The sequence below is a fragment of the Chlorocebus sabaeus genome, chromosome 12, assembly GCF_047675955.1.
Source record: "Chlorocebus sabaeus isolate Y175 chromosome 12, mChlSab1.0.hap1, whole genome shotgun sequence".
NCBI classification, from domain to species: domain Eukaryota; kingdom Metazoa; phylum Chordata; class Mammalia; order Primates; family Cercopithecidae; genus Chlorocebus; species Chlorocebus sabaeus.
Window position 1 is genome coordinate 103323802 of NC_132915.1, and position 23650 is coordinate 103347451.

The window sequence follows — 23650 nt, forward strand, 5'->3', positions numbered from 1 at the left end:
AAAGGCTTTTGAGATTGTGACAGGGAAAGAAGCTCCAGTCTCCACATTAGACACATGACCACGCTAGAGACAGTGTCCAGAAAACACACGTTTACCCGTACGTTCCTGATACGGCCCCGGCAGTCACAACTCCAAGGCCCCTTCACCCAACGAACCCCAGGCTCTTGGCTGCCCCAACCAGGGCGGCCGGCCTGAGAAGTGTGGCACCAAAAGGTAGTAGGGGTGGCTGGGGAGGAAGGACCAGGACTGGCACAAGGTCATGATGCTGGTGAGTAGGGGGGCCATCAGCCCGAGGGACAAAGGCCACTTGACAGACCTGGAGGTGGGGTGAGCCCCCAAATGCCATGAATTACTCAGGGAGTAGAGGTGGAGACAGGGCTCCTCATTCCACTCCCCTTCAAGTCATGAGGCCTGAGATGGCTCCAAGTGTTGCCAGAGTGGGGGCACTCCACCCAGCACGTGGCAGGAGGCAGGATCCATAAATTAAATGTTTTTGTGGAGTGTGATGGCGGGACATCCCAGAGGCCTCCCAACAGCATGGCGGCTGGCAGGGCGACGGAGGCTACTCAGTCCTCCAGGACGGATGGGCGAACACGATGGGCCTCTTCTTGGCCCAGCGGGAGAACACTGCCTTCTCGGTGATGAAGCGGTGGGCGCTTCGGGGCGCCTGCTCGTGTGCCAGGTACATCTGACATTCATCCAGTCGGCCCTTCTCGAAGTAGTGGTAAGGCACTGAGGGGTGGCTCTTCTCCCTGTGGGGTGCGGAACAGGGCTGGTGTGGGACAGAACTCACTCACCTCCTGCCACACCCTGCTGCCTACCTTGACCACCCCTTGCCAGGCCCATGGGCTCATGGAGACCCATGCCTGATCCCTGGGAAGGCCAAGACACATAGGGGAGTAGCAAATCCCAAAGGCCAGGTCTCAAGTCCTGGCTCTGCCTCTTGCTAGCTGGATGACTCTGGGCCAGAGATGGACCCTTTGAGCCTCAATATCCCATGTGTAAAATGCAGATGGTCACATCCACCTTCTAGAACGAGCGCGTAGATCAAGACATGGAGACGGCAAGCACCCTGCTAGTGGTGCTGGGCTCCTGGTGAGGGAGGAGCCCCTCACTCTTATGTCACAGAGCCACCAGCCCTGCACGCCCACCTCCCCATCAGCATCACAGGGGCCAGCCGTGTGGCCAGGGCCATGGCTGGGGCACAGGGACACCTGTCACCTGGGTGACCTGTTCTGAACTCGTTAGTTTCCATGATATTGAAATATAATAATATAGGCCAGGTGCGGTGGCTCACACCTGTAATCCCTGATCCCTGGGGAGGCCAAGGTGGGTGGATCACCTGAGGTCAGGAGTTCTAGATCAGCCTGGCCAACATGATGAAACCCCGTTTCTACTAAAAATACAAAAAATTAGCTGGGCGTGGTAGCACGCGCCCGTAATCCCAGCTACTAGGGAGACTGAGGCAGGAGAACTGCTTGAACCCGGGAGGCAGAGGTTGCAGTGAGCCGAGACTGCGCTACTGCACTCCAGCCCCAACCTGGGCAACAAGAGCAAAACTCCGTCTCAAAAAAAAAAAAAAAAAGAAAGAAAAGAAATATAATAATATAACGATGGTACAAAATCATACCATAAACATCTGAACTTCATGTCATTATGGTATATAATATCAAATAGTATATAATATCAGAAATCATATATAATATCAAAAATTAAAACATATAAAATATATCACATATATATGTGTATGTGTGTATATATATCTATTTAGGCCCTATATATATAGGCCCTGACTGTGGTAAGCACTTTTGTGGATTATTCCTCCCCTAAATGTTTCAACAACCTTCCAAGGAAGATGTGGTTCTTTTCTCTATTTTCCACATAAGGAAACAGAGGGTCTGCAGGGTGGCATGACTGGCCCGTGACCAGCCTGTGGCCACAACGAGCAGCACTGGGGTTGTTGGTAAGGTAGCCTGTTTGACACTGAACTCTTTCCCAAGGCCCAGAGCCCAAGGGGTATCTGTGCTATGGTCACCCACCATGAAACCCACACACTCTGTGCCCCCACAACTCCCAAATCCTCTGGCTTAAGGCCTGGGAGGGCTCACAGTGCTCCCCGTGTCCCCGCGTGCCCGGCCCAGCCGGTCTGACCTGCAGTAGCTGTCGCTGACCATCCCATAGACCACGATCTCCTCACACAGCTCCAGCGCGAGGATCATGGTGAACCAGCCGGTGCTGAGGAAGGAGCCCGACTGCCTCCTGGGGGTGGGTTGGGGGGACAGGGGGACGTTATCAACATGGGGCCACGTGGTGGCTCCAGGCCCCAGTGGCACTTGGTACTTTCCCAGTCCAGGGCTACGCACCTCAACCTCTTGTGGGGGACCCTGGGGGAGGCTGGGGAGGGGGCAGAGCCAGCCCAAGGCTAGCAGTGGGTGACAGGCAGAACGGCACACAAACCCAGGCCTGATCACCTCCTCAGCACCCAGCGGGACTTGGGCCCAGTTACGCTTTGCAGGGTTTGAGCAAACCCCTGGATGATGGGTGTGGAGGCTCTGGCCATGTCCTCTCCTCATCTAAGGGACCAGGCCTGGGGAGACAGCAGGAAGCAGCAGGGTACTGCGGTTTGAAGTCGGGCAGGGTTGTCTAGAGTCCAAGGATCTTCCACTTGAACCTTGGCTCTGCTATGGGCATCACATTTGCTCGTGAACCTCTCTGAGCCTCACGACCGGTCTGTGAAGTGGAGATAATTCTAGGGGTTATAGGGAGGGAACACTGTCAGCCCAGCCCCTGCCCCCATGCTCCCATGCTCCACTTGGAGTAAGGGGCTAGGTGGTGGCCCCAGCCTCAGCTCTCTGGAGGCAGCAGCCCTGGGTACCCTCCCAGCCAAGGGCCACCGCCCTCGACCTCTACAGGGCAGATATGAACTGGTTCATTCATTCAAACTGAGCCCCACCCAGGCCCTGTGCTGGCCCTGAACCTGCTTCATCTGGTGCTAACATTCCCAAGGGAAGGAGACAAATAGATAAACAAGTAGCTAGGAGACAAATCTATAAGCAAGATGATGGCAGAGGATGACACCTGCTGCCAAGACAAGGAAACAAAGGAATGGATAAAGAATGCCAGGGCAGCCGAGCGCGGTGGCTCACGCCTGTAATCCCAGGACTTTGGGAGGCTGAGGCAGGTAGATCACAAGGTCAGGAGATCGAGACCATCCTGGCTAACACAGTGAAACCCCATCTCTACTAAAAATACAAAAAATTAGCCGGGCGCAGTGGCGGGCACCTGTAGTCCCAGCTACTCAGGAGGCTGAGGCAGGAGAATGGCGTGAACCCGGGGGACGGAGTTGCAGTGAGCCAAGATCTCGCCACTGCACTCCAGCCTGGGCGACAGAGCGAAACTCCGTCTCAAAAAAAAAAAAAAAAAAAGAATGCGAGGGCGGGAGGCACCCCTTCAGATGGGGTGGTAAGAGCGGGCTTCCCTGAGGAGGTGACCTGAGTAGCAAGAGGAGCCTGTCATGGGAAGATCTGGGAGAACATTCCAGGGAGACGGAACGGCAGGTGCAAAGGACTACAGGTAGAAATAGGCATGGATGTCTGAGCCCCAGATAGCCAGTATGGGTAGAACAGGGAGACTGAAGGAGACACAAGGTCACAGAGGCAGGCAGGGGCAGGATCACGCAGGGCAGGCAGGCCAGGAGTGGTGGGGGTGGGAAGCCTGCAGCTTAGGTCAAGGTGGCAGCCATGGGCCATTGTATGTGGCAGATGATGGTACAAGGGGAGTCAGAGGCACAGTCCAATTTTCTGGTGGATACACCAGCGGCTGACTGTTCTGTCTCCTGAGCACAGAGGCCGGTGGAGGAGCATGCGTGTGGAGGAGGGACCGGCAAGAGTCATGAGTGCGCTTTTGGGTATGACATAAAATGAAACCTTGAATGCAGAGTGCTTCACCCAGTGCCTGGTGAGCTAAGAGGGCTGTTATTGCTCTGTTTTGTTTTACTTTTTGCGACAGAGTCTCACTCTGTCACCCAGGCTGGAGTGCAGTGGCGTGATCTTGGCTCACTGCAACCTCTGCCTCCAGGTTCAAACGATTCTCCTGCCTCAGCTACTCTCCTGAGTAGCTAGAATTACAGGCATGCGCCATCACACCTGGCTAATTTTTATATTTTTAGTAGAGACGGGGTTTTACCATGTTGGCCAGGGTGGTCTTGATCTCTTGACTTTGTGATCCTCCCACCTGGGTCTCCCAAAGTGCTGGGATTACAGGTGTGAGCCACCACGCCTGGCCCTAATTTTTGTATTTTTAGTAGAGACGGGGTTTCACCATGTTGGACAGGCCAGCCTCAAACTCCTGACCTCAAGTGATCCTCCCGCCTTGGCCTCCCAAAATGCTGGGATTACAGGTGTGAGCCACCGCACCCGGCCTCTAACTTTTATTATCCAGAAAGGATATCAGAGACCAAGTTAGACAGACCATTCCCTCCAGAGAGAAGTGCTCCCTCATGCCCCTCCACACACTGCCCAGTGCTTCCCATCGGGTGCTCAAAAAGCCTGATAGCTCTCACCACCATTTGGGATTCTAGATCTGTGTGACAGTTTCCCGAGTGACATCCCCTCTGCCTCCTGCCCCCCATTAGAGGGCAGGACCATGTCTGCCTCCATGAGTGCTGACCTCGCGGGCGTGACAGAGCAGAGCCCTGATGGACAAGAGACTCGCAGAGAATGAAGGTCCCCAGCTGCCAGGGAGACCCCAGCAGGCACGCCCCAGGCTCACCGGTTCTTGCCTGTCTCGTCCTGGAAGATTTGGTCGCAGTAGGCCATCATGCGCTCAGTGAAGGTGTACACCTGCAGGCCGGGGTACATCCTGGTGAGCTGCAGCAGCGTGCGGTAGGTGCGGCCTCCGAGCACCCGGTCCATGTGCCTGCCCTGGCCCCACACCACGTAGAGCGTGTCTCGGGCCTTCTGGAAGTAGTGTGAGTAGTTGCGCAGCAGCAGCGGCACGCTTGTGTGTGAGATGACACGCAGGGTACTGCGCTGGCCCACGTCTGCCTCAAAGCCCACGGTGGGCGCCTGGTTCATGCGGAACACGCACTCGGCACCGTCGATCTCAGCACCCAGGCCTGAGCCCAGCATCTGGCCGGAGCTGGACACCACAGCACAGCTGCGGCAAGGCTCGCGGACCAGCGGCTGCAGGGCAGGCAGGGAGAAAGAGACAGAGAGGCGTGAGCATGCAGCTTACACCCCCTGCGCCTCCCCCAGGTATATCCACCAACCTTACTTGATCAGGTATCGGCTCGAAGGACTGTTATTAACCCATTTTGCAGGCTGGGCAGCAGGGATGACTTTCCCAGATCACAGCGATATCCAGTGTCAGAGCTAAGGTTCTGCACTCAGCCGCCCCCCTCTTCCTCATCAGCCATATTTGTGGTCCTCATTCCTGTGGCTGCCTCTGAGGCCCTAACTATTTCTACATAATAAGTTCTTATGAAGTTTCCTTGAGCAAATATTTATAAAACACTTAGAACAGTGGCTGGCACAGACTGGAGGTCATATAAGTATTTGTGAAGTAAACATGAACCTCAGTTCTTCAGAGTCACTCTCAGGCCACCCCCTCCCCTGCACATGCCTCACCCACACTGTGCCCAGTTTCTAAGTAAAAGCAGGGTCGTCAGTGCCCAGGACAGCTGTGGGACTCCCTGGTCCTGAGCCTGAATCCTGGCTCTGCCCCTCCTAGCTATGTGGCCTGAGGCCAAGTCACTGGCCTCTGTGAGCCTCAGCTGTGGGACTCCCTGGTCCTGAGCCTGAATCCTGGCTCTGCCCCTCCTAGCTATGTGGCCTGAGGCCAAGTCACTGGCCTCTGTGAGCCTCAAGTCTCTCATCTGTAAAATGGGGAAGAAAACATCTGGGCCGGGAGCAGAGGCTCACACCTGTAATCCCAGCACTTTGGGAGGCTGAGGTGGGTGAATCACCTGAGGTCAGGAGTTCGAGACCAGCCTGGCCAACATGACGAAACCCCATCTCTACCAAAAACACAAAAATTAGCTGGGGATGGTAGCACACTCCTGTAATCCCAGCTACTCAGGAGGCTGAGGCAGGAGAATCCCTTGAATCTGGCAGGCAGAGGTTGCAGTGAGCCGAGATTGTGCCACTGCACTCCAGCCTGTTGACAGAGTGAGATCCTGTCTAAAATAAATAAACAAATAAAAATATAAATGCAAAAAAAGAAAAAGAAAAAGAAAACAACATCTGGCCGGGCACGGTGGCTCACACCTGTAATTCCAGCACTCCGGGAGGCTGAGGTGGGTGGATCACTTGAGATCAGGAGCTCAAGACCTGCCTAGCCAACATGGTGAAACCCAATCTCTAAAAATTAGCCAGGTGTGGTGGCGCACGCCTGTAGTCCCAGGGCAGGGCTAGGGCAGGCACATGGACCCGGTGCTCGGCGGCCGCACCTACCGCACACTGCTGCAGCTCACCGGGATGTACCCCAGCCTGCAGGTGTACACCTTCACTGAGCGCATGAGGGCCTACTGTGACCAGATCTTCCAGGACGAGACGGGCAAGAACCGGTGAGCTATTCGGGAGGCTGAAGCATGAGAATCACTTGAAACCGAGACGTGGAGGTTGCAGTGAGCTGAGGTTGCAGTGAGCTGAGATCGCATTACTGCACTCCAGCCTGGGTGACAGAGTGAGACTCTCTCTCTTTCTCAAACAAACAAACAAACAAAAAACAATTTCTTGGCCGGGCACAGTGGCTCACGCCTGTAATCCCAGCACTTTGAAAGGCCAAGGCAGGCAGATCACCTGAGGTTGGGAGTTCGAGACCAGCCTGACCAACATGGAGAAACCCCATCTCTACTAAAAATACAAAATTAGCCAGGTGTGGTGGCGCATGCCTGTAATCCCAGCTACTCGGGAGGTTAAGGCAGGAAAATCACTTGAACCCGGAAGGCGGAGGTTGCAGTGAGCCGAGATCGCGCCATCTCAAAAAAAAAAAAAAAAAAAAAAAAAAATTCTTCTTAGAACCTAAGGCTCAGAGCCGAGATCACACCACTGCACTCCAGCCTGGGCAACAGAACAAGACTCTGTCTCAAAAAAAAAAAAAGAAAAAAAAAAAAAGAACCTAGGGCTCAGAGAGGTGACATGATTGGCCAGGATCACATGGCTGGTGAGCAGAGGGGCCAAGTTCAAGGTCCAGTTTGGGACAAGCCCAGCTATCACTACCCACCCCAGATGCATTGCCTGGCCCACTTACCTTCCCATCTGGCACACTGCTATATCCACTGAAGTGCAAGGGGCCTGGCACAGTAGGCCTGGAGTCTGTGGAAAAGTGGTGGTCCAGGCAGGTGGCCAGGCAGAGAGGCAGGCCAGCCCAGCAGCACAGGAGGAAGTAGATGGCAGAGAAGACCACAGAGCACAGGAGGATGAGCACGAGCCGACCCTGAGGGAGACAGTGGCCATGGGCGGGTGTATGTAGGGAGGGGCTCCCAGAAGCCCCTTCATCGCTGCACCTGGCCTCCTGGGTCTAGAGCAGCTCCTAGAACAGCAGCAGAATCCGGTCTCCACCCATTGGGCCTTACCCAGGGATGCCCAGCTCTGGGCACATAAGGCCCTGGAGATACCACTGTCATTATCCCCACCTTCTAGATAAGGAAAGCAGTTCAGGGTGAAGTGAGTAGTACAAGGCTATATAGCAAAGAAGCACCACAGTGGGGCCTTAAATACAGGCTGGAAAGCCCATATTCCTAACTGGAGGCTGGGGTGTGCTGTGTGACCTGTGGTTCTCCATCCCTCTGGGCCTGTTTCCTCCTCTACAAACTGGAGACTGATAACGCCTACCGTGTGAACTTACGGGAGGGGCAGTGAAAGCGTTCTGTATACTGTAAAGTGCTGTGCACATGACAACGGGAAAGTGGTGCCTCAGAAGGGTCACCAGCCCCTTTAGCCTAGGACCAGGGCTGCCTAGTATGGCCCTGCCTCCGCCCCACCCCCAGCTGACTCAGTGGCCGTCTGATGATCAGCAGGCCAGGTGGCACAAGGAGATTGGAGCAAATGTCATTCAAGAAATGGCTTTAATAATTGATAAGCTGGTGCCTGGAGGCTCCTGCCTCCAGAAACCATGTTCCAAAGGCTGGAACCAGGAAGCTCTTCTAGCCATCCGGGCTAGGCCCAGCCTGGGGCTGCCCTCCTGGCAGACTTAGTGAATGTCTCCACCACCATCAAGCCTCCCAGGAGGGGAGGGGCTTGGTGGCAGCAGAACTGTGGGCTAGTCACTGGGTAGTGGTCCACCCTGGTCACCACCTGTGTCTCTCTGGGCTCCAGTTTTCTAGACTCGACGCACAAGTCCCTAGGCCACCCTTCAGAAGCCACCGAGCCGTTGGCTGGTGCTCTCCAAAAATCAGAAGTGGGCAAGTCGCTGCCACCCCCCACCCCATCACCCCCACCCACCCCGGCGCATCCTGCCCGAGGCCCAGCATTTTCTGCCCACAAGCTATGTTAGCTTCTAAAAATAGGCCTTTTCTGTGTGGCCAGCTGTGCAGGGGAGGTAGTTCTGCCTGGCACCTGCTCCCCTGCCCATGAGGAACCAGAGACCTTGACTCAGGCAGTTGAGATGAACTGCCCCCCACATCCAGCTGTCTCTCTCCCACATCCCGGGGCTTCTGCGGTAAAGACAAGAGCGGCTGAACTGAACTTTCACACCCCCAGTCCCAGGTAGGCCTTGCCTGGTTAGCTCGTAGTGTTACCTCCGTTTTACAGGGATAGCAAGGTACGGACACCGCAGAGGGGATGCCACCCGCCTGGGGCCACACAGAGGGCTGGACTTTGAGGCCATTCTGCCCTTCTCTGCTCGGCAGCAGGGAGGTCAGAAGTGGCAGTGGGTCCTGGGGTGGAGAGGCTGCTGAGCTACTCCGCCGGTGGGGGTCTCTGTGTTCCCTGGAAGTCCTCCTTCTTCCACCACTTACCGGAGCCTTCATGCTGTCGCTGTCCCTCGGTAGTCTAGGGGCTGCTGTCTCCAGGGCTGGGGCTGGGAAGGGGTGGGAGCCCGGCACCTGCCAAGACCCAGAAACTCAGAGCCGGGAGGGGTAAGGCACATGAGGTTCTAGGCTATCGGGAAAACTGAGGCAGGGGAGGGTACAGGCCGGGGTGAAAGCACATGGCGCCCGGGAATCCAACCCCTTGACGACTCCAAACACCGGAAGGCAATGTCCCCATCCTAAAGGAGCAGGACTCAGCGACCTTTGCGAGACCTCCTGCCAACCTAAGAGGCAGCCAGGGGGCACCCCCAGCTCAAGGTCACCAATAGGGTCTGGGGCAGAGAGAGCCAGAAGCCCGGAATTCCACCCCATCCATCCTACCTCTCTACCCGGGGGACGAATGGAGAGGCCGGGGGAGGGCAGGACGTGGGATTTTCACCGCCCTTTCAGATTCCACTGCCTCATCTCCCGGCCGGGTGCTAACCGGGCGTGGAGGCTGGGGTTCGCAGGAGGCTCGCGATCCGCTGCTCTGAGCTCCATGGCCCCCGGGCCGGGCCGACCGGACTGGAAGCTGATCCGAGCAGCCAGAGGCAGGGGGCGGGGCCGGGGCCGGCAAGGACGGGCGGAGACTCGCGCGCCTGGGGCGGGGCCTGCGCGCCGCAGGCGGATCCTACGAGCGCAGCCTGCGCGACCTGGGGAGGGCTCTGCGCGGCCGGGACGGGGCGGGACGTGAATGGCTGGCGGCGAGGCCTCCAGCTAGGGGCGGGGCCTCAGGACCGGGGGCGGGGCTTCAGAGCCGGTACGGAGTCTGAGTACCAGCATCTCCCTTTTCTGTCCTCCGCATTTCCAGCAGACTCCTACCTGGGCGAGGCTGTCGGGCCGCAGGGGAAAGAGACCTAGAGTGTGTCGGGGGCCACCGGGCAGTGGCGGCCTGGCTGTCCGGACTTGAGTGTCTCTATTTCTGAAATGGTGGTTGGGCAGGGAAATTAAGCGGGGCTTCGGGTCAGGCAGTCCACGTTTCAATTGGTAGGGTTGCTGGATTTATCAAGTAAGATACAGAATGCCCAGTGACACTGGAAATTCAGACAAACAACGAATACATAAATTATTTTCAATATGATTATTTTATTATGATTATGTCAGGGTGACATTCACCTGAGCCTGTTTTTCTCCTCTGAGACCCACGTGCAGAAGCAGCTCCTGTCACAGCCAAGATTCGAACCCAGGCAGTTTCACTCCAGACCCGGGGCTGTGACCACCTACTCTTACCTCTCAAAGGCTACCTCGCTGGAATGTCCTCCAAATCCAAGTCAAGCTAGCCCAGGCCCCGGGCAGATGCCGCAGTGTGTCCTATTGGGGTCCCTTGGGATCTCAGAGGCAACTGCCTTCAGGCGCCAGGCTGGTGGCAGAAAGCACTGGGACGGCAGCAGGGGTGGGCCTATGCGGAAGTGAGAGGGCACACTTCCCGTCTAAGTTTTTTTTTTTTTTTTTGAGACACAGTCTCTGTTGCCCAGGCTGGAGTACAGTGGCACCGTCTTGGCTCATTGCAACCTCCGCCTCCCGGGTTCAAGCAATTTCCAGCTAACTTTTATATTTTTAGTAGAGACAGGGTTTCACCATGTTGGCCAGGCTGGTATCGAACTCCTGACCTCAAGTGACCTGCCTGCCTCAGCCTCCCAAAGTGCTAGGACTACAGGCGTAAGCCACCACGCCCAGCCCTTGTTTATGATTTTTTTTTTTTTTGCAAAATATTGCATTGGCCAGAAAGATCATCTCCCCATCCCCGCCACACCCACCTCCTCTGCAGGGTGCTGGCCTGGGAACCAGCTTGGGCTCCTTCCCTGGTCTCCATTTCAAACTCCTTTTTCCTTTTTCTCAGAGGCTCAGGCCTAGGCTGGATGCGAGGGTATCTGTCCCCAGCTCAGCAACCTTCCCAGTCTACCCTGCTCTAGGTTCAAAGCCATATCACCCCGGGCCTGGTGCTGTAGGACTCAGTGCCTGTCCAGGGGCTGGGAGGAGGGCTGCTGTAGTGGCCCTGCCCCCCAGGGGCCTCCTTTGAGCACAAACTCTCCTGTGTCTGCCACTCCAGCCTGGACACATGTGGGGAGTAGTGGTTCACCCTCAGTCACCATGGCTCCTCACTCACACAAGGCAGTGTGTCCCCAAAGCCAGAGCCCTTCCTTCTCAGTCCTCATTCTTCAAGTTTCTTTGCTCATAGGCCCGACCCTGAGGGCACAATGGTGAGAAGCTCCCTATGGATTCACACACTGCCCACAATGGCTGGTGAGATGATGATTCCTTCCCCAGAGAGGCAACTCCACCCTTGCTAGGACCACATGGAGACAGCAGCATGCCCAAATGGTCCGGGCTCCCAGGGGAGATGAGGATCATAAGACTACAGTGGAACTGTGACCGGGAAGTCCTACAGCCCCAGAGAAACATCTTCACTTTGCTTTTGGCAAAAACCTACTCTGCTTACCACAACCTACATGATCCTACACGGGGTGAACTCCTTCAGTCAGCCTCCACCGACCCTGGCCACCCTCCGACCGCCAATCATACTGAAGCCGTTCCTACTGCAGGACCTTTGCACTCACTGTGTCCTCTACTGGACGGCGCTAGTCATATAGTGGCTCCTCTTGTCATTCAGCTGAAGCATCACCTCCTCTGAAAAGCCCTTGCCAGCCACCCAGCCAACACTGCACCCCCATCCCTCTTGCCTCACCCCAACTCAGTTTTTCATAGTGTTTGTCACACTCTGAAATTGCCCTGTGTATTAACTGGTTACCTTGTTTATGGTCCACTGCCCCACAGACTCTAAGCTCCATGTGGGCAAAGTCAGACCAGCCATGTGCTCAGGGCACCTCCACACCTGCACAGTGCCCAGCACACACTAGGTGCTAGGTCACGTCTATCAGTGCATGAGTTAGGAGAGCCTGGGTCCCATGAGTTCTTGAATAAATCACTTTCCTCTCCAGCCTGAGGTCCCGGCCAGGCTCATGGCCAGAGACCCAAAGGTGGAGAGGGGCTGAGTCATCCTTATGTGTGACAGCGGGACTCTGTGGCACTGACTCAGCCCTGTGGGATCCAGACGGGTGGAAATGTGGAGTCAGACTCTAGTTCCTGTTGCAATTCCCTGCCACCTCTGAGTTTCCCTGGCCCATCACCTCCTGAGTGATGGGCATGACACACTCTATGTCACAACTTCCTGCTAAAGCAAGAACAAGAAATTTCCACTCAGCTCATGCCAGCACAGAGAGGTTGAGAAATCAGGCAAAGTCACCCAGCTGACTAGAAGTGATATCAATATTTAAAATACCTACATTCTGGTGAAGTGCAGTGGTTCATGCCTGTGGGCCCAACACTTTGGGAGGATCAAATTGGGCGAATTGCTGGAGCCCAGGAGTTCAAGATCAGCCTGGGCAATATGGCGAGACCCTGTCTTTGCAGGATAAAGTAAAAGTAGCCAGGTGTGATGGCACATGCCTGTAGTCCCAGCTACTTGGGAAGCTGAGGTGGGAGGATCACTTGAGCCCAGGAGGTTGAGGCTGCAGTGAGCTGTAATCCATGCCACTGCACTCAAGCATAGGTGACAGAGGGAGACCCTGTCTCCAAAAAACCCCAAAACCAAATATTCCAGGAACCCTGCAGCCAGAGCCTTCTCCTTCCTCCCCCTTCCCCCTCAGCCATCTTTCTTTTTTTGTTGTTTTGTTTGAGACACAGTCTTGCTGTGTTGCCCAGGCTGGAGTGCAGTGGTGTCATCTCGGCTCATGGCAACCTCTGCCTCCTGGGTTCAAGGAATTCACCTGCCTCAGCCTCCGAAGAAGCTGGGACTACAGGCGCCCGCCACCTGGCTAATGTTTGTATTTTTAGTAGAGACAAGGTTTCACCATGTTGGCCAGGCTGGTTTCAAACTCCTGACCTCAAGTGACCCACCCACCTTGGCCTCCCAAAGTGCTGGGATTACAGGCATGAGCCACCACGCCTCGCCCCTCGCCATCTTTCTTTGGTGGGATCTGATGGGTCAGTGGAGTAGCAGTGTGCATTGCAGCTGAATGGCTTCCCTGAGGTCCTGCACTGTCCAATCTTGGGGGTCCACTCTTGGCCCACGTGGCCCCCTCCCACTCGGAAATGTTTTCCTTCTCTCACCCCAGGCCCTTGCTGTGCTCTTAACTTGGGACCCTTCTAGGGACATGTCAGACTCTTCTCTGGTTTCAGTGGAGAAGTTAAAGCCCTTCCCCCAACACTATCCATCAAATGATCGGGTAGGGGTCCCTTCCCCCAGACTGTGAGTTCCGTGAGTTCCATAAAGGCAGAATCTGTGCCACTTGCTTTGTCCCCAGGTCCCCATTACCCAGCAGAGGGCCTGTCACATGGCAGGTGCTCAGCAAATATTTAATGAGTTAATGAGGTCTGTTTCCATTCTTTCATTTTATAGATTAGACCAGCGAGGCACAGAGAGGTTTAGCACCTTGCCCCAGTCACACAGCCAGGCCCTGGAGCAGCTCTGGAGGAAAGGCCCGCTTGGGCTTGGTCATGGTCAGATTGAACTGGGGTCAGAGGCCAGGCTGGAGTTTGCTGGAGGAAGGAGAAGGAGTGATCAGGGGCCATGCAGGCTCCCGGTGATGTCTGTGCAGCCAACACCTTGGTCTGACCATGGACCCTTGCCCCCATTTCACTGATGAGAAAAGTGACTTTCAGAGGGCAGAGCTCACTTCAGACGCCGTTCAGAATGCCTCGCAGAGCTCCAGGCAGCCCCCCAGGACCCCAGCTTCCCCCACCTGCATCCCTAGAGTATCGGGCCAGGAGCAGGGGGTCGGGAGGCCTGGGTACTCAGGGCCGACCTTGCCACTTACCGGTGCATAAGCCCCTTAAAGTCTCTGGGTCTCAGTTTCCCCATCTGGACGACAAGAGGGCTGCAGCCTTCAGCCTCCCCCCTTGCCCAGATCATGAGGACCAAGCTGCAGGAGCTGGTGGTTAAGAGTACAGGCTCCGGAATCCAAAAGTCATGGTTGAGTCCTGGTTCCAGCATTTATTGCTGAATGATCTTGATCAGTCCCTTCACCCCCTGAGCCTCCATTTCATGGTCTGTAAAAAGAGAATAATAGCATTTTTTTTTAAGGACTAAATGAGCTAAAGTAGGGGAATCCTTGGCATGATGCTGGGCACGGCACCACCGTCAAACCGGGCTGCGCGGTTACGGTATTAGTTAGGGGATGCTGCCCTCTGGCGACCATCAGGAGGAAGCGCAGGCGAGATGCTCGGGCCCAAGGGAACCGGTGTTCCTGGCGTGAGCCCATCATCTAGATCCGGAAAGTGGGGCCGGGCGCCCGTCACTCTGTGTGCTCCTCCACCCACTGGCAGAGGCGACGGGCGTAGCGAGCCGGGCTGACAGTGGAGAAGGTCCGGCCCGGGTAGCGCAGTGTCTTCCACAGGTGCTCCAGCCGCTTGCGGAGCCCATAGACCGTGGCAAGATCCACTACGCCCAGGAAATAGCGCTGCTCGGGCCCGTCCAGGATGTGTAGGGCGTTGGGGGCGTCGGGCAGCAGCCGGCGGTTTTGGACTCCTGACTCTTCCGGGCTCTGTGCCCCTTGCACAGACCTGGGGGCCGACAGGAGGATGAAGCTGCCACCTCCTCCAGGAAGCCCCAGCCAGTTGGCTCTGCAAGCCTGGCCAGGCTGCCCACCCCTCTACCAGCTCATTCCCACATCTCCTGTGTGCCTAGGTTTGTGAAGTCAGGTAGATGAGAAAAGTCAAAGTGTTGGGCTAGAGCTGCACTGTTCAGTACTTAGAAATTGGCCACAGGTGGCCACTGAGCCTTGAAATGTGGTGTCACATGACTTCAAGTAAGTCTATTTCCTAAATTTCTGTTTGGAGTCATCCAACCCTAGAAGTCTCAGGGTCGCGGAGCAGAAGTTTTGTGAACAAAATCCAGCGACCCCAGTTTACACAAGGCGTGTGTATGATTTTGCCTCAAAATATATTCCATATCAGAAGGTACCTTTGGCGGGGCGCCCAGTCCCAGCAGAAGCAGGTTCAGTTCCCTAACTTTGTCCTCAGGCATCGCTGAGGGGCTTTAATCCTGTCCTGTCTGGGTCTGGGGGTAAATATACCAATGAGAAAAAAGCCCTGCCTGCGCTAGCCAATCAGAACTCAGTGGTCTGAGAGTCTGGGCAGAATGCTGGTACCCTGTGGGCTACCTGGATGACTGGGAGATGCGGGATGGGGAAGTTCTGAGTAGGGGCTGGGAACTGGGTGGGGGTGGGGCTGGGACAGCCAACATAAAAATATTTCAATGTCACAGCAATTCCATGCAAACCAGGAATCACTGACTGAATGACAGTGGTGGCCTAAGCACCAGCTAGGGGGAGAAGGCAAGGGAGAAGCTGACCTCGCTTGGATGCGCACATGTGGGAGGCTCTGTGCCCCATGGCAGGCTTATCACCATCCGGTCAGGACATGTCCAGCCTAGCCACAGACTGCTTGAGGAGCCATGACTCCAAATTCTACCCAAGCCTCACCCATCCCAAGTTCTTCCTCCGAGGGGAAGGAACAAGGCACGGGATGAGAGGGGTGGCGGCTGGATGAGCGGACCTCCTCCTTCACTCCCCTTGTCCACCCACTGGATCAGTGGAGTGCCTGTCTTAGCCCCTATGTAATTCTGTTCGACCTCAGGAGTGGGTCTGAGGGAACAGAAATGGAAGTAGCTGGTCAAGTACTAACATGAGTCCTCGGAAGTCATTCTGCAACCTCATGTCCCCTTCCCGAGCCTCAGTTCTCATATTTCTCAAATGGGGATGAGTCTACCCTCCCAGTGAGGCTCCCGGTCAGCGTGAAGGAGTGACAGTTACCACTACTGAGATGAGGATGGGAAGACGGTGCCAACGATGATGACCTCAGGGTCCTGGAAGTAGAATGACCAGCTTAAAGGGCAAGGACCCTTTAAAGCAAAAATTAGGCTGGGCGCGGTGGCTCATGCCTGTCATCCCAACACTTTGGGAGGCTGAGACAGATGAATCTCTTGAGTTCAGGAGTTCAAGACCAGCCTGGTCAACATGGCAAAACCCCTTCTCCACTAAAAATACAAAAATTGGCCGGGTGCTGTGGCTCACACCTGTAATCCCAGCACTCTGGGAGGCAGAGGCAGGTGGATCACCTGAGGTCAGGAGTTCAAGACCAGCATGGACAACTTGGTGAAACCCCATCTCTAATAAAAATACAAAAATTAGCCAGGCATGCTGGTGTGTGCCTGTAATCCCAGCTACTCAGGAGGCTGAGGGAGGGAGAACTGCTTGAACCTGGGAGGCAGAGGTTGCAGTGAGCCAAGATTGCACCACTGCACTCCACTGCACTCCAGTCTTACTCTGGGCAACAGAGTAAGACTCCATCTCAAAAAAAAAAAAAAAAAAAAAAAAAAATTAGCCAGGCATGGTGGCGGGTGTCTGTAATCCCAGACTCAGGAGGCTGAGGAAGGAGAATCACTGGAATCCATGAGGCAGAGGTTACAGTGAGCCAAGAGGGCACCACTGCACTCCAGCCTGGATGACAGATCAAAACTCCATCTCAAAAAAAAAAAGCAAAAATTTAAAAAATTAAAAATAGGTCTTTTAAAAAAAATTTTTTTTTTAATTTAAAAATAGGTCTTTTTCTCTGCTCTGAAACCTTCCACAGCCCCATTGGAAAACGGGCAGAGTCTTCAAATAATCACCAAAGCTCTTCTCCAAGTGGACTTCATCTGTTCTGTCCCCTGCTGCAGTCCACCTGTGCCCCTCCTGCCCTACCAGCTAGGCTTCTCCAGCCCTCCCCTCTACGCACACACGCACGCACACACACACACACACACACCCATGCATGCACGCACATGCACGCACACATACATATGCACACATGCGCGCACACACACACATGCACATACACACACACAAACTCTGCATTTTCCAGCCTTCGTGTCTTTGGCTGCACTGCTCCCAGCAGAGGGAAGGCACTCCCACGCCCCCATGTCTGTCTTTCCTTTACTCTCACCACCTCAATCTCGCTGTTGCCCCTGTGGGGGGCTCACCTGGCTGTACGGAAGATGAGGCTGCTGCCCAGGCCCCTCTCATCCTCGTGGAGACATTGGAAGGCCATCAGGAGGCTGTAATCCAGCACGTTGAGCTCCCGGAGGAAGGTGGTGTCCAGTTCCATCTGGCGGAGGAACCAGTTCCGCTGGGGCCCTGCCGGAGCATCAGTGCCCCAACCTGAGCGCTCATCATGTGCCAGCCACGGTGCTCCACACACTCTGCCCCGTGACAGCACGTGGCATTACTGTCCCCATCTCACAAATAAAGAAACTCATCTGTAATTTGCCTTGGTCACCTAGTTAGGAAGTCATGGAGCCTGAATTTGAACTCTGCTCTGCCTGATTCCAGAATCTGGACTCTTTTATTTTTATTTTATTTTTTGAGACGGAGTCTTGCTCTGTTGCACAGGCTGGAGTGCAGTGGTGCCATCTCAGCTTACTGCAACCTCTGCCTCCTGGATTCAAGTGATTCTCCTGCCTCAGCCTCCTGAATAGCTGGGATTACAGGTGTGTGCCACCACGCCCCGCTAATTTTTGTGTTTTTAGTAGAGATGGGGTTTCAGCATCTTGGCCAGGCTGGTCTTGAACTACTGACCTCGTGATTCACCTATCTTGGCCTCCCAAAGTGCTGGGATTACAGGCATGAGCCACCGCACCCAGCAGAAACTGGGCTCTTAATGACTCAGGCAGAGGGCAGCAGGGACACCCTTCTAAACTTCACCCTGAATGAAGGAGGGGCAGGCAGTGACCACCCCCGTGACTCACCCAGCTTGATGGTCTTGCCCTGAAAGTTGAGGTCCTTCAGCACCAGAACAATGGGGCTGCCCTCAGGGGCGGGATCCACCCAGCGGCTCACCTCGCAGCCTTTGATGTCATACCTGAGTGAGGCGACAGAATTCAGCTTTACATAGATTTGAGACACACAGAGAATCTCACAAGAGCTTCCAGTGACTACTTATGTGCACTGAACTGTTACATAGATCATCCCCAGTCCTCAGCACAACCCTGGCCTCTTTCTTTTCTTTTCTTTTCTTTCTTTCTTTCTTTCTTTCTTTCTTTCTTTCTTTCTTTCTTTCTTTCTTTCTTTCTTTTTCTTTCTTTCTTTTTTCTTTCTTTCTTTTCTTTCTTTCTTTCTTTCTTTCTTCCTTCCTTCCTTCCTTTCTTTTCTTTTCTTTCTTCTTTCTTTCTTTCCTTCCTTCCTTCCTTTCTTCCTTTCCGTCTTTCCTTCTTTCTTTCTTTTCTTTCTTTCTTTCGTTTCTTTCTTCCTTCCTTCCTCCCTCTTTCTTTCTCTTTCTTTCTCTTCCTTCCTCTCTTTCTTTTTCTTTCTTTTTTCTTTCTCTCTCTCTTTCTCTCTATCTTCCTTCCTTCTTTCTTTCTTTCTTTCCCTCTTTCTTTCTCTTCCTTCCTTCCTTTCTTTCTCTCTCTTTCTCTTTCTTTCTCTTCTTTCCTTTTTCTTTTTTCTTTCTTTCTCTTTCTCTTTCTTTCTCTCTCTCTTTATCTTCCTTCCTCTTTCTTTCTTTTTCTCTCTCTTTCTTTCTCTCTGTCTTCCTTCCTTCCTCTTTCTTTTTTTCTTTCTTTCTTTCTCTTTCTCTTTCTTTCTCTCTTTCTTTCTCTCTCTCTTCCTTCCTTTTTCTTTCTTTTTCTCTTTCTCTCTCTCTCTTTCTTTCTCTCTCTCTCTTTCTCTCTTTCTCTTCCTTCCTTCCTCTTTCTTTCTTCTTTCTTTCTTTTTTTCTCTCTCTTTCTCTCTCTTGGCCTCTTTCTCTCTCTCTCTTTCTCTCTTTCTTTCTTTCTCTCTCTTTCTTTCTTTTCTTTCTTTCCCTTCCTTCCTTCCTTTTTTTTTTTGAGATGGAATCTCACCTGCTTCTTTCCTTTTTTAGAGAAGGTCTTACTCTGTCACCCAGGCTGGAGTGCAGTGAAACAAACACGGCTCACTAAAGCCTCGACCACCTGGGCTCAAGCAATCCTCCCACCTTAACCTCCCAAGTGTCTGGGACTACAGGCACATGCCACCACACCCAGCTAATTTTTTCGTTTTTTGTAGAGGCAGGGTCTCACTATATTGCCCAGGGTGGTCTCCAACTCCTGGGTTCAAGTAATCCTCCTGCCTTGGCCTCCCAAAGTGCTGTGATTACAAGCGAGACCCACCATGCCCGGCCCTATAGCTGAACCCTGGTCTATTATTGTTTCTGAGTTAAAGATAAGAGCAGAGCAGGCATTCACACTCAGGCCACTGGAGGCCCAGCCCAGGCTTGAGCCCTGCCTGTGCCTGCCTCTGGACACCTTGTTACCCCTGAAGGTGTCCCAGACACAGGGATCCAACCCCAGGCGGAGGCATCAGAAGGGCCTGGGGGTAGCCAATGGCGGCGGGGGGGGGGGGGGCAGGGAACCTGTGGGCAGAGCCAGCGCTGGAGGGCACAGGGGGCTACGTGCAGTCAGAGGCTGGGTCTGAGTCGCTGCTCCCCACATGTTAGCTGTGTGGCCTTCTCCTTCCTCGGTTTCTCTTCTAGGAAGGAGGATAAGAGCTGCCCCTCAGCGTCCTTCTGGGAATTAAAAAGCATGAGAAGGGCCCAACACGGCGCCTAACGCACACTGAGTGCTCCAGATATGCTGGGCGTAAGCATCACTGTCTCTGACCCACCAGATCTTGGGAACGCCCCTTCTCCTTCCTGGGCCTCAGTTTCACCTTCTGGCTAGTGAGCGTGGGTGCTTCAGGCGGTGAGTTTCGGCTGGGGTGGGGCACCAGACCTGCTTGGGCCACTCACCTCTCGGAGATGCGGCCGGCGGGGTAGAAGACGCTCTGCATGACGATGAAGTACGTCTGGGGGCCGGGACAGGGAGTGAGGGAGGCCGGCTGTCGCCCTCCAGCCACCCGCTCCGCCCAGCCACCTCTCCTTGGCTTCACCCACCTTCTTTCCCCGGTCCACCCGCAGACTGTGCACTCCTGGAAGGGAAGAGGGCGCCGAATGAGGATCCCCAAACTCCACGACCCGGGGTGCATCCGGCACCAGTCCCAGCGCCAGGCCACGCCTCCTTCTCAAGATCCGCGGCACCCGGACCCTTCCTTGTCTGGGGTCCGGATCCCGACTCGATCCCACCCCTAAACCCAACCCCAGTGGTGCCCCGCCCCCATGCATGTCCCCAACCCCGTGCCCTACAACCCCAAATCCGCCCATTTGGGCCCCGCCCACATACCCCGTCCTCCCCAGGTATATTGCCACCTAGGACCGGCCCCCACCGAGCCCCGCCCCCAGCCGCGTACCCAGCAACCGCGCCAGCAGCGAGTGCGGGTGCCGCTGCAGGTGCTGCACGTAGCGGGGCAGGTGGGCGAGCAGAGTCTGCACCTCTCGGCGCCCCTGGGTCTTCAAGAAGAAGCGCTGGTCGTGGCTGGGGGGCAAGAGAAAGAGGTCACTGCCCAGGCCTGACTGGAGCGGCTCTCACCCGGCCCCCTTCCCCGACCTGTGCACGTGGATCTCGCTCCCAGATCTCGGCACCGCCCCTCTAGCCTTCGGCCCTCGCACCCCTCTCCTCTCTCATCTGTCCACCGTCCGGCCCTGACCCTCCCAGATCAGGGCCGCTCTGTTTCTCTCTTCAGGCGGCCTTCCCCGCCACTGGGAGTTCTGCCCTCCCAGCCAGGGGTACCACTCCCACCCCTGCCGCAAGCTCACGACAGGAAGAAGCTGGCCTTGCTCTTGGAGGTGCTGAGGAACTGCAGGTAGGGGCCGCCGGGGCCCAGGGCAGCCTGATAGTCGTCCTCCGCCAGGCCCAGGGAGCGGCGCAGCCAGGCAAAGGCGGGGCCGGCCAGCGTGCCCAGCTCGAAGCCCTGCAGGGGAGGAAAAGCCTCCTCTGGAGTGTCTGCGTGGGCCCGGGTGTGTGCAGTTGGTCCTGGGACAGGAGGGTCAGGGTGACTACACCCTTTCTGCAAGGCCCAAGGCTCAGGGACAAGCCTTCAGTCCCACTGCACAGATGGGAAAACTGCAGAGGAGAGAGCAAGACCAGCACACATCCCTCCCCAGATGGGAGTCTGGGGCCTCCTACCTCATGAACCTGGGTTAGGACCTCCGAGAAATCGTCCTGGGAGGGTGGCCCCTGCAGGGAGAGGTAGAGGAGCTCAGGGCAACCCCTCAGTCCCCTGCTGCCTGCCCCAGGATCTCCAGATGTCCTGCACCTGGCCAGCCCCCCATCTCCTCCAATTTGATTCCTTCAGCAAACTGGGACCGGAGTTGTTTCTAGGAGTGCCTGAGTTGGGCAGATGCGTTGCTCACTCTCCCAGGGCTGCCAGGGGGACAAGAGTGACCCACAGCAAGGCCTGAGTGTATTTCATCCATTCTGGGTCCCCAGCACCAGGCCATGAATTTAAGCCAGGCACGTTCCCAGACTCACAGGCTGGCCAAGTGAAGCCAGATTCTGTCCAGTACAAGGGGATGGCTCTGAAGCCAAGGGACCTGCCTGATGCAACCTGGGAGGGGAAAAATCAGAGAAGGCTTCCTGGGGGTGGGGACCTCTAAGCTGAAATCTAAAGGGTAGTGGAGAGAAGGAGCAGGGTGCTCGCAGCAGTAGAAACAGCACTGGTGGCAGCCAGCAAGGGAAGGAGGGCCCAAGTGGTTGAAGCCAGTCAGGGAGGGAGGGAGTGTGAACAAGGCTGGATGCAGCTGGATCCAGAGGTCATGCTGAGTACTGGGGAGCCATGGAAGCTTTTCAGCAGGTGATGAGGTCAGTTTTCGAGTTAGAGAACTCCCTCGTGTCTCTGCACTCTCCCTGGATCTCCAGGTCCCTGTGCCCGGATGTGGCCTATGGAATGTGGTCCCACTGCGCACACATGCACACACACAAACGCCACACACATGCTCACCCAGGCCCGCCCAGCTGCTGAGCTTGCAGTTGGGCCACCTTTCTGCTGAGCCAGCCCTGCCTCAGCCTGAGCTCCAGAGAGGATGGGCCAGGCCAGTAGGGTGGGGGTGGGTCCCTTTTCAACCATACACCCTGGCAGGGCTGGGAGGGCCTCAGAAACCAAGGAGTATAATCTCCCTCTATTATACAGGTGGGGACACTGAGGCCCAGAGAGAGGCAGAGACCCACCTAGAGTCACACAGCAACCACCTGAGTCAAGGGGTTCCTCACATGCCCAATACACCTCAGACATTCCAGCTCCCACATCACGATGTTCCTCCCTCTCTGCCTTCCTCCCCTTGATGTCCCTCTCTGATCCCCACACCTGCAGTTTTAGCCAGACAGGGCATCAGCCACGTCTTGCTATTGCTGGTGTGGACATTTGTGGGACAGATGGGCCACTCACCGTGGGTGGGTGGTCCATGGAGACCTGGGTGGCAGCCCACAGCCCTGCCTGCATCATGCACGTCATCCCATGCAGTTCATGCCCCGGGCTGATCTCAAACAGGCCCAGGCGAGACTGCTTATCACGGAGGCGCCAGAGAAGCCCCCGGCGGCTGGAGGTGACTGCTCTGCATCCAGCCTCAGGGGAGGGGGCCAGGACCTGGTGGGAGGACACAAACAGCCTGTGGCAGCGTCACAGAGGAAAAAGATCAGGGTTCAAGTCCCACTTGCACTACTTGTGAGACTTCCCCTCATCTCTCTCTGCCTCAGTTTCTTCAGCTGTAAAATAGATGATGCTGGTACCCAAGAGGGGCCACACAGTGCCTGGCACGCAGTCAGCACCTGAGTAGAGCAATGGTTATGATTATCAGTAGATACGGCGTAAGCTCTGCAGTCAAACCTGGCCTGAGACGGACCGTCTCTCACCAACCTTGTGACCTTAGGTAAGTCGCCTAACCTTTCTGTGCCTCATTTTTTCATCTGCAACGTGAAAACTCGAACAGCTTGTTTGTGGCAGGTATGAACTCTTGTTACTGTTGAGTTTGAGCTCCTTGCACGGGAGCCCTTGATAACGGGAGCTGTGATGCCGGTGATTCAGTCACAACTATTCCATTCGCCTATGCTGAGCGCCTCCAGGCCAGCACGGAGGGGCCAGCGCGATGCTGGTCATAGCCGCTGACCCACCAGTAGTGGGCATCCACTGTGTGCCCCGCACTGGATGAGAGCTTGACCTCCTAACAGCCCCCTGAAGGAGGAGCTTTAGCATCCTCTCCATTTTCCCGATGAGGAAACTGAGGAAGTGCTGAGAGATCTCCGCCAGGCCGCCCCTCGGCATACCTGGTGCCCCGTGTGGGGCGTGTCCTGGTCTTCGCCGGCAGCAGGGCCCCTCCCTGGCTTGGATGGGGGCGTGTCCGCGCCGCTAGCCGAGGGGAGGCCCGACCCCTGCCCACCAACCCTTCCCTCTCCTGTCCTCTCTCGGGTCCGCACCTACCTCGCGGGGCCCGGGGCTCGGCGCAGCCATCGCCCCCGCAGCAGCTTCCCGGGCTTTGGCCGCGTTCCCCGCCGCCCAGCTGCAGGAGTCAGGCCCCGCCCCTGCCTCGCGGCCGACCAATCGGGTGGCGCCGACCGCGGCTGCATCCAATCTGCACGGGAGGCGCTGGCGATGGCCTGCGGGTCCCGCCCCCGCGGCTGCAGCATCCTTCAGACATCGGTCCGGCTGGGGCGGGGCCGCCGGACGTTGGCTGGGGTCCCGCGAAGGGAGCACCCCCATTTTCCGCCCTGGGCTGGGG

The 23650-nt window shown here is 55.7% G+C and overlaps 2 protein-coding genes across 3 annotated transcripts; both read right to left on the reverse strand.

Moving 5' to 3' along the window:
• Positions 1-75: 75 nt before the first annotated feature.
• Positions 76-9588, reverse strand: ST6GALNAC4 (ST6 N-acetylgalactosaminide alpha-2,6-sialyltransferase 4). 2 transcript variants are annotated; one of them, XM_008006107.3, is made up of 6 exons: positions 9353-9588; positions 8960-9046; positions 7252-7437; positions 4771-5183; positions 2152-2259; positions 76-752 (listed from the first exon to the last, which is right to left on the reverse strand). In XM_008006107.3, the coding sequence occupies exons 2-6, from the start codon at positions 8969-8971 to the stop codon at positions 563-565; spliced, it is 909 nt and encodes a 302-aa protein (XP_008004298.3). In that variant the 5' UTR covers positions 8972-9046; positions 9353-9588; the 3' UTR covers positions 76-562. The 2 variants fall into 2 exon arrangements, with proteins under 2 accessions (XP_008004298.3, XP_072878057.1); XM_073021956.1 differs by having other exon boundaries at positions 9456-9587.
• Positions 9589-12598: 3010 nt separating this feature from the next.
• PIP5KL1 (phosphatidylinositol-4-phosphate 5-kinase like 1) lies at positions 12599-23429 on the reverse strand. The gene is made up of 10 exons (XM_008006109.3): positions 23353-23429; positions 22324-22521; positions 21066-21116; positions 20696-20850; positions 20290-20414; positions 19937-19971; positions 19793-19848; positions 17796-17908; positions 17031-17184; positions 12599-14572 (listed from the first exon to the last, which is right to left on the reverse strand). The coding sequence occupies exons 1-10, from the start codon at positions 23380-23382 to the stop codon at positions 14305-14307; spliced, it is 1185 nt and encodes a 394-aa protein (XP_008004300.2). The 5' UTR covers positions 23383-23429; the 3' UTR covers positions 12599-14304.
• Between the last annotated feature and the right edge of the window lie 221 nt (positions 23430-23650).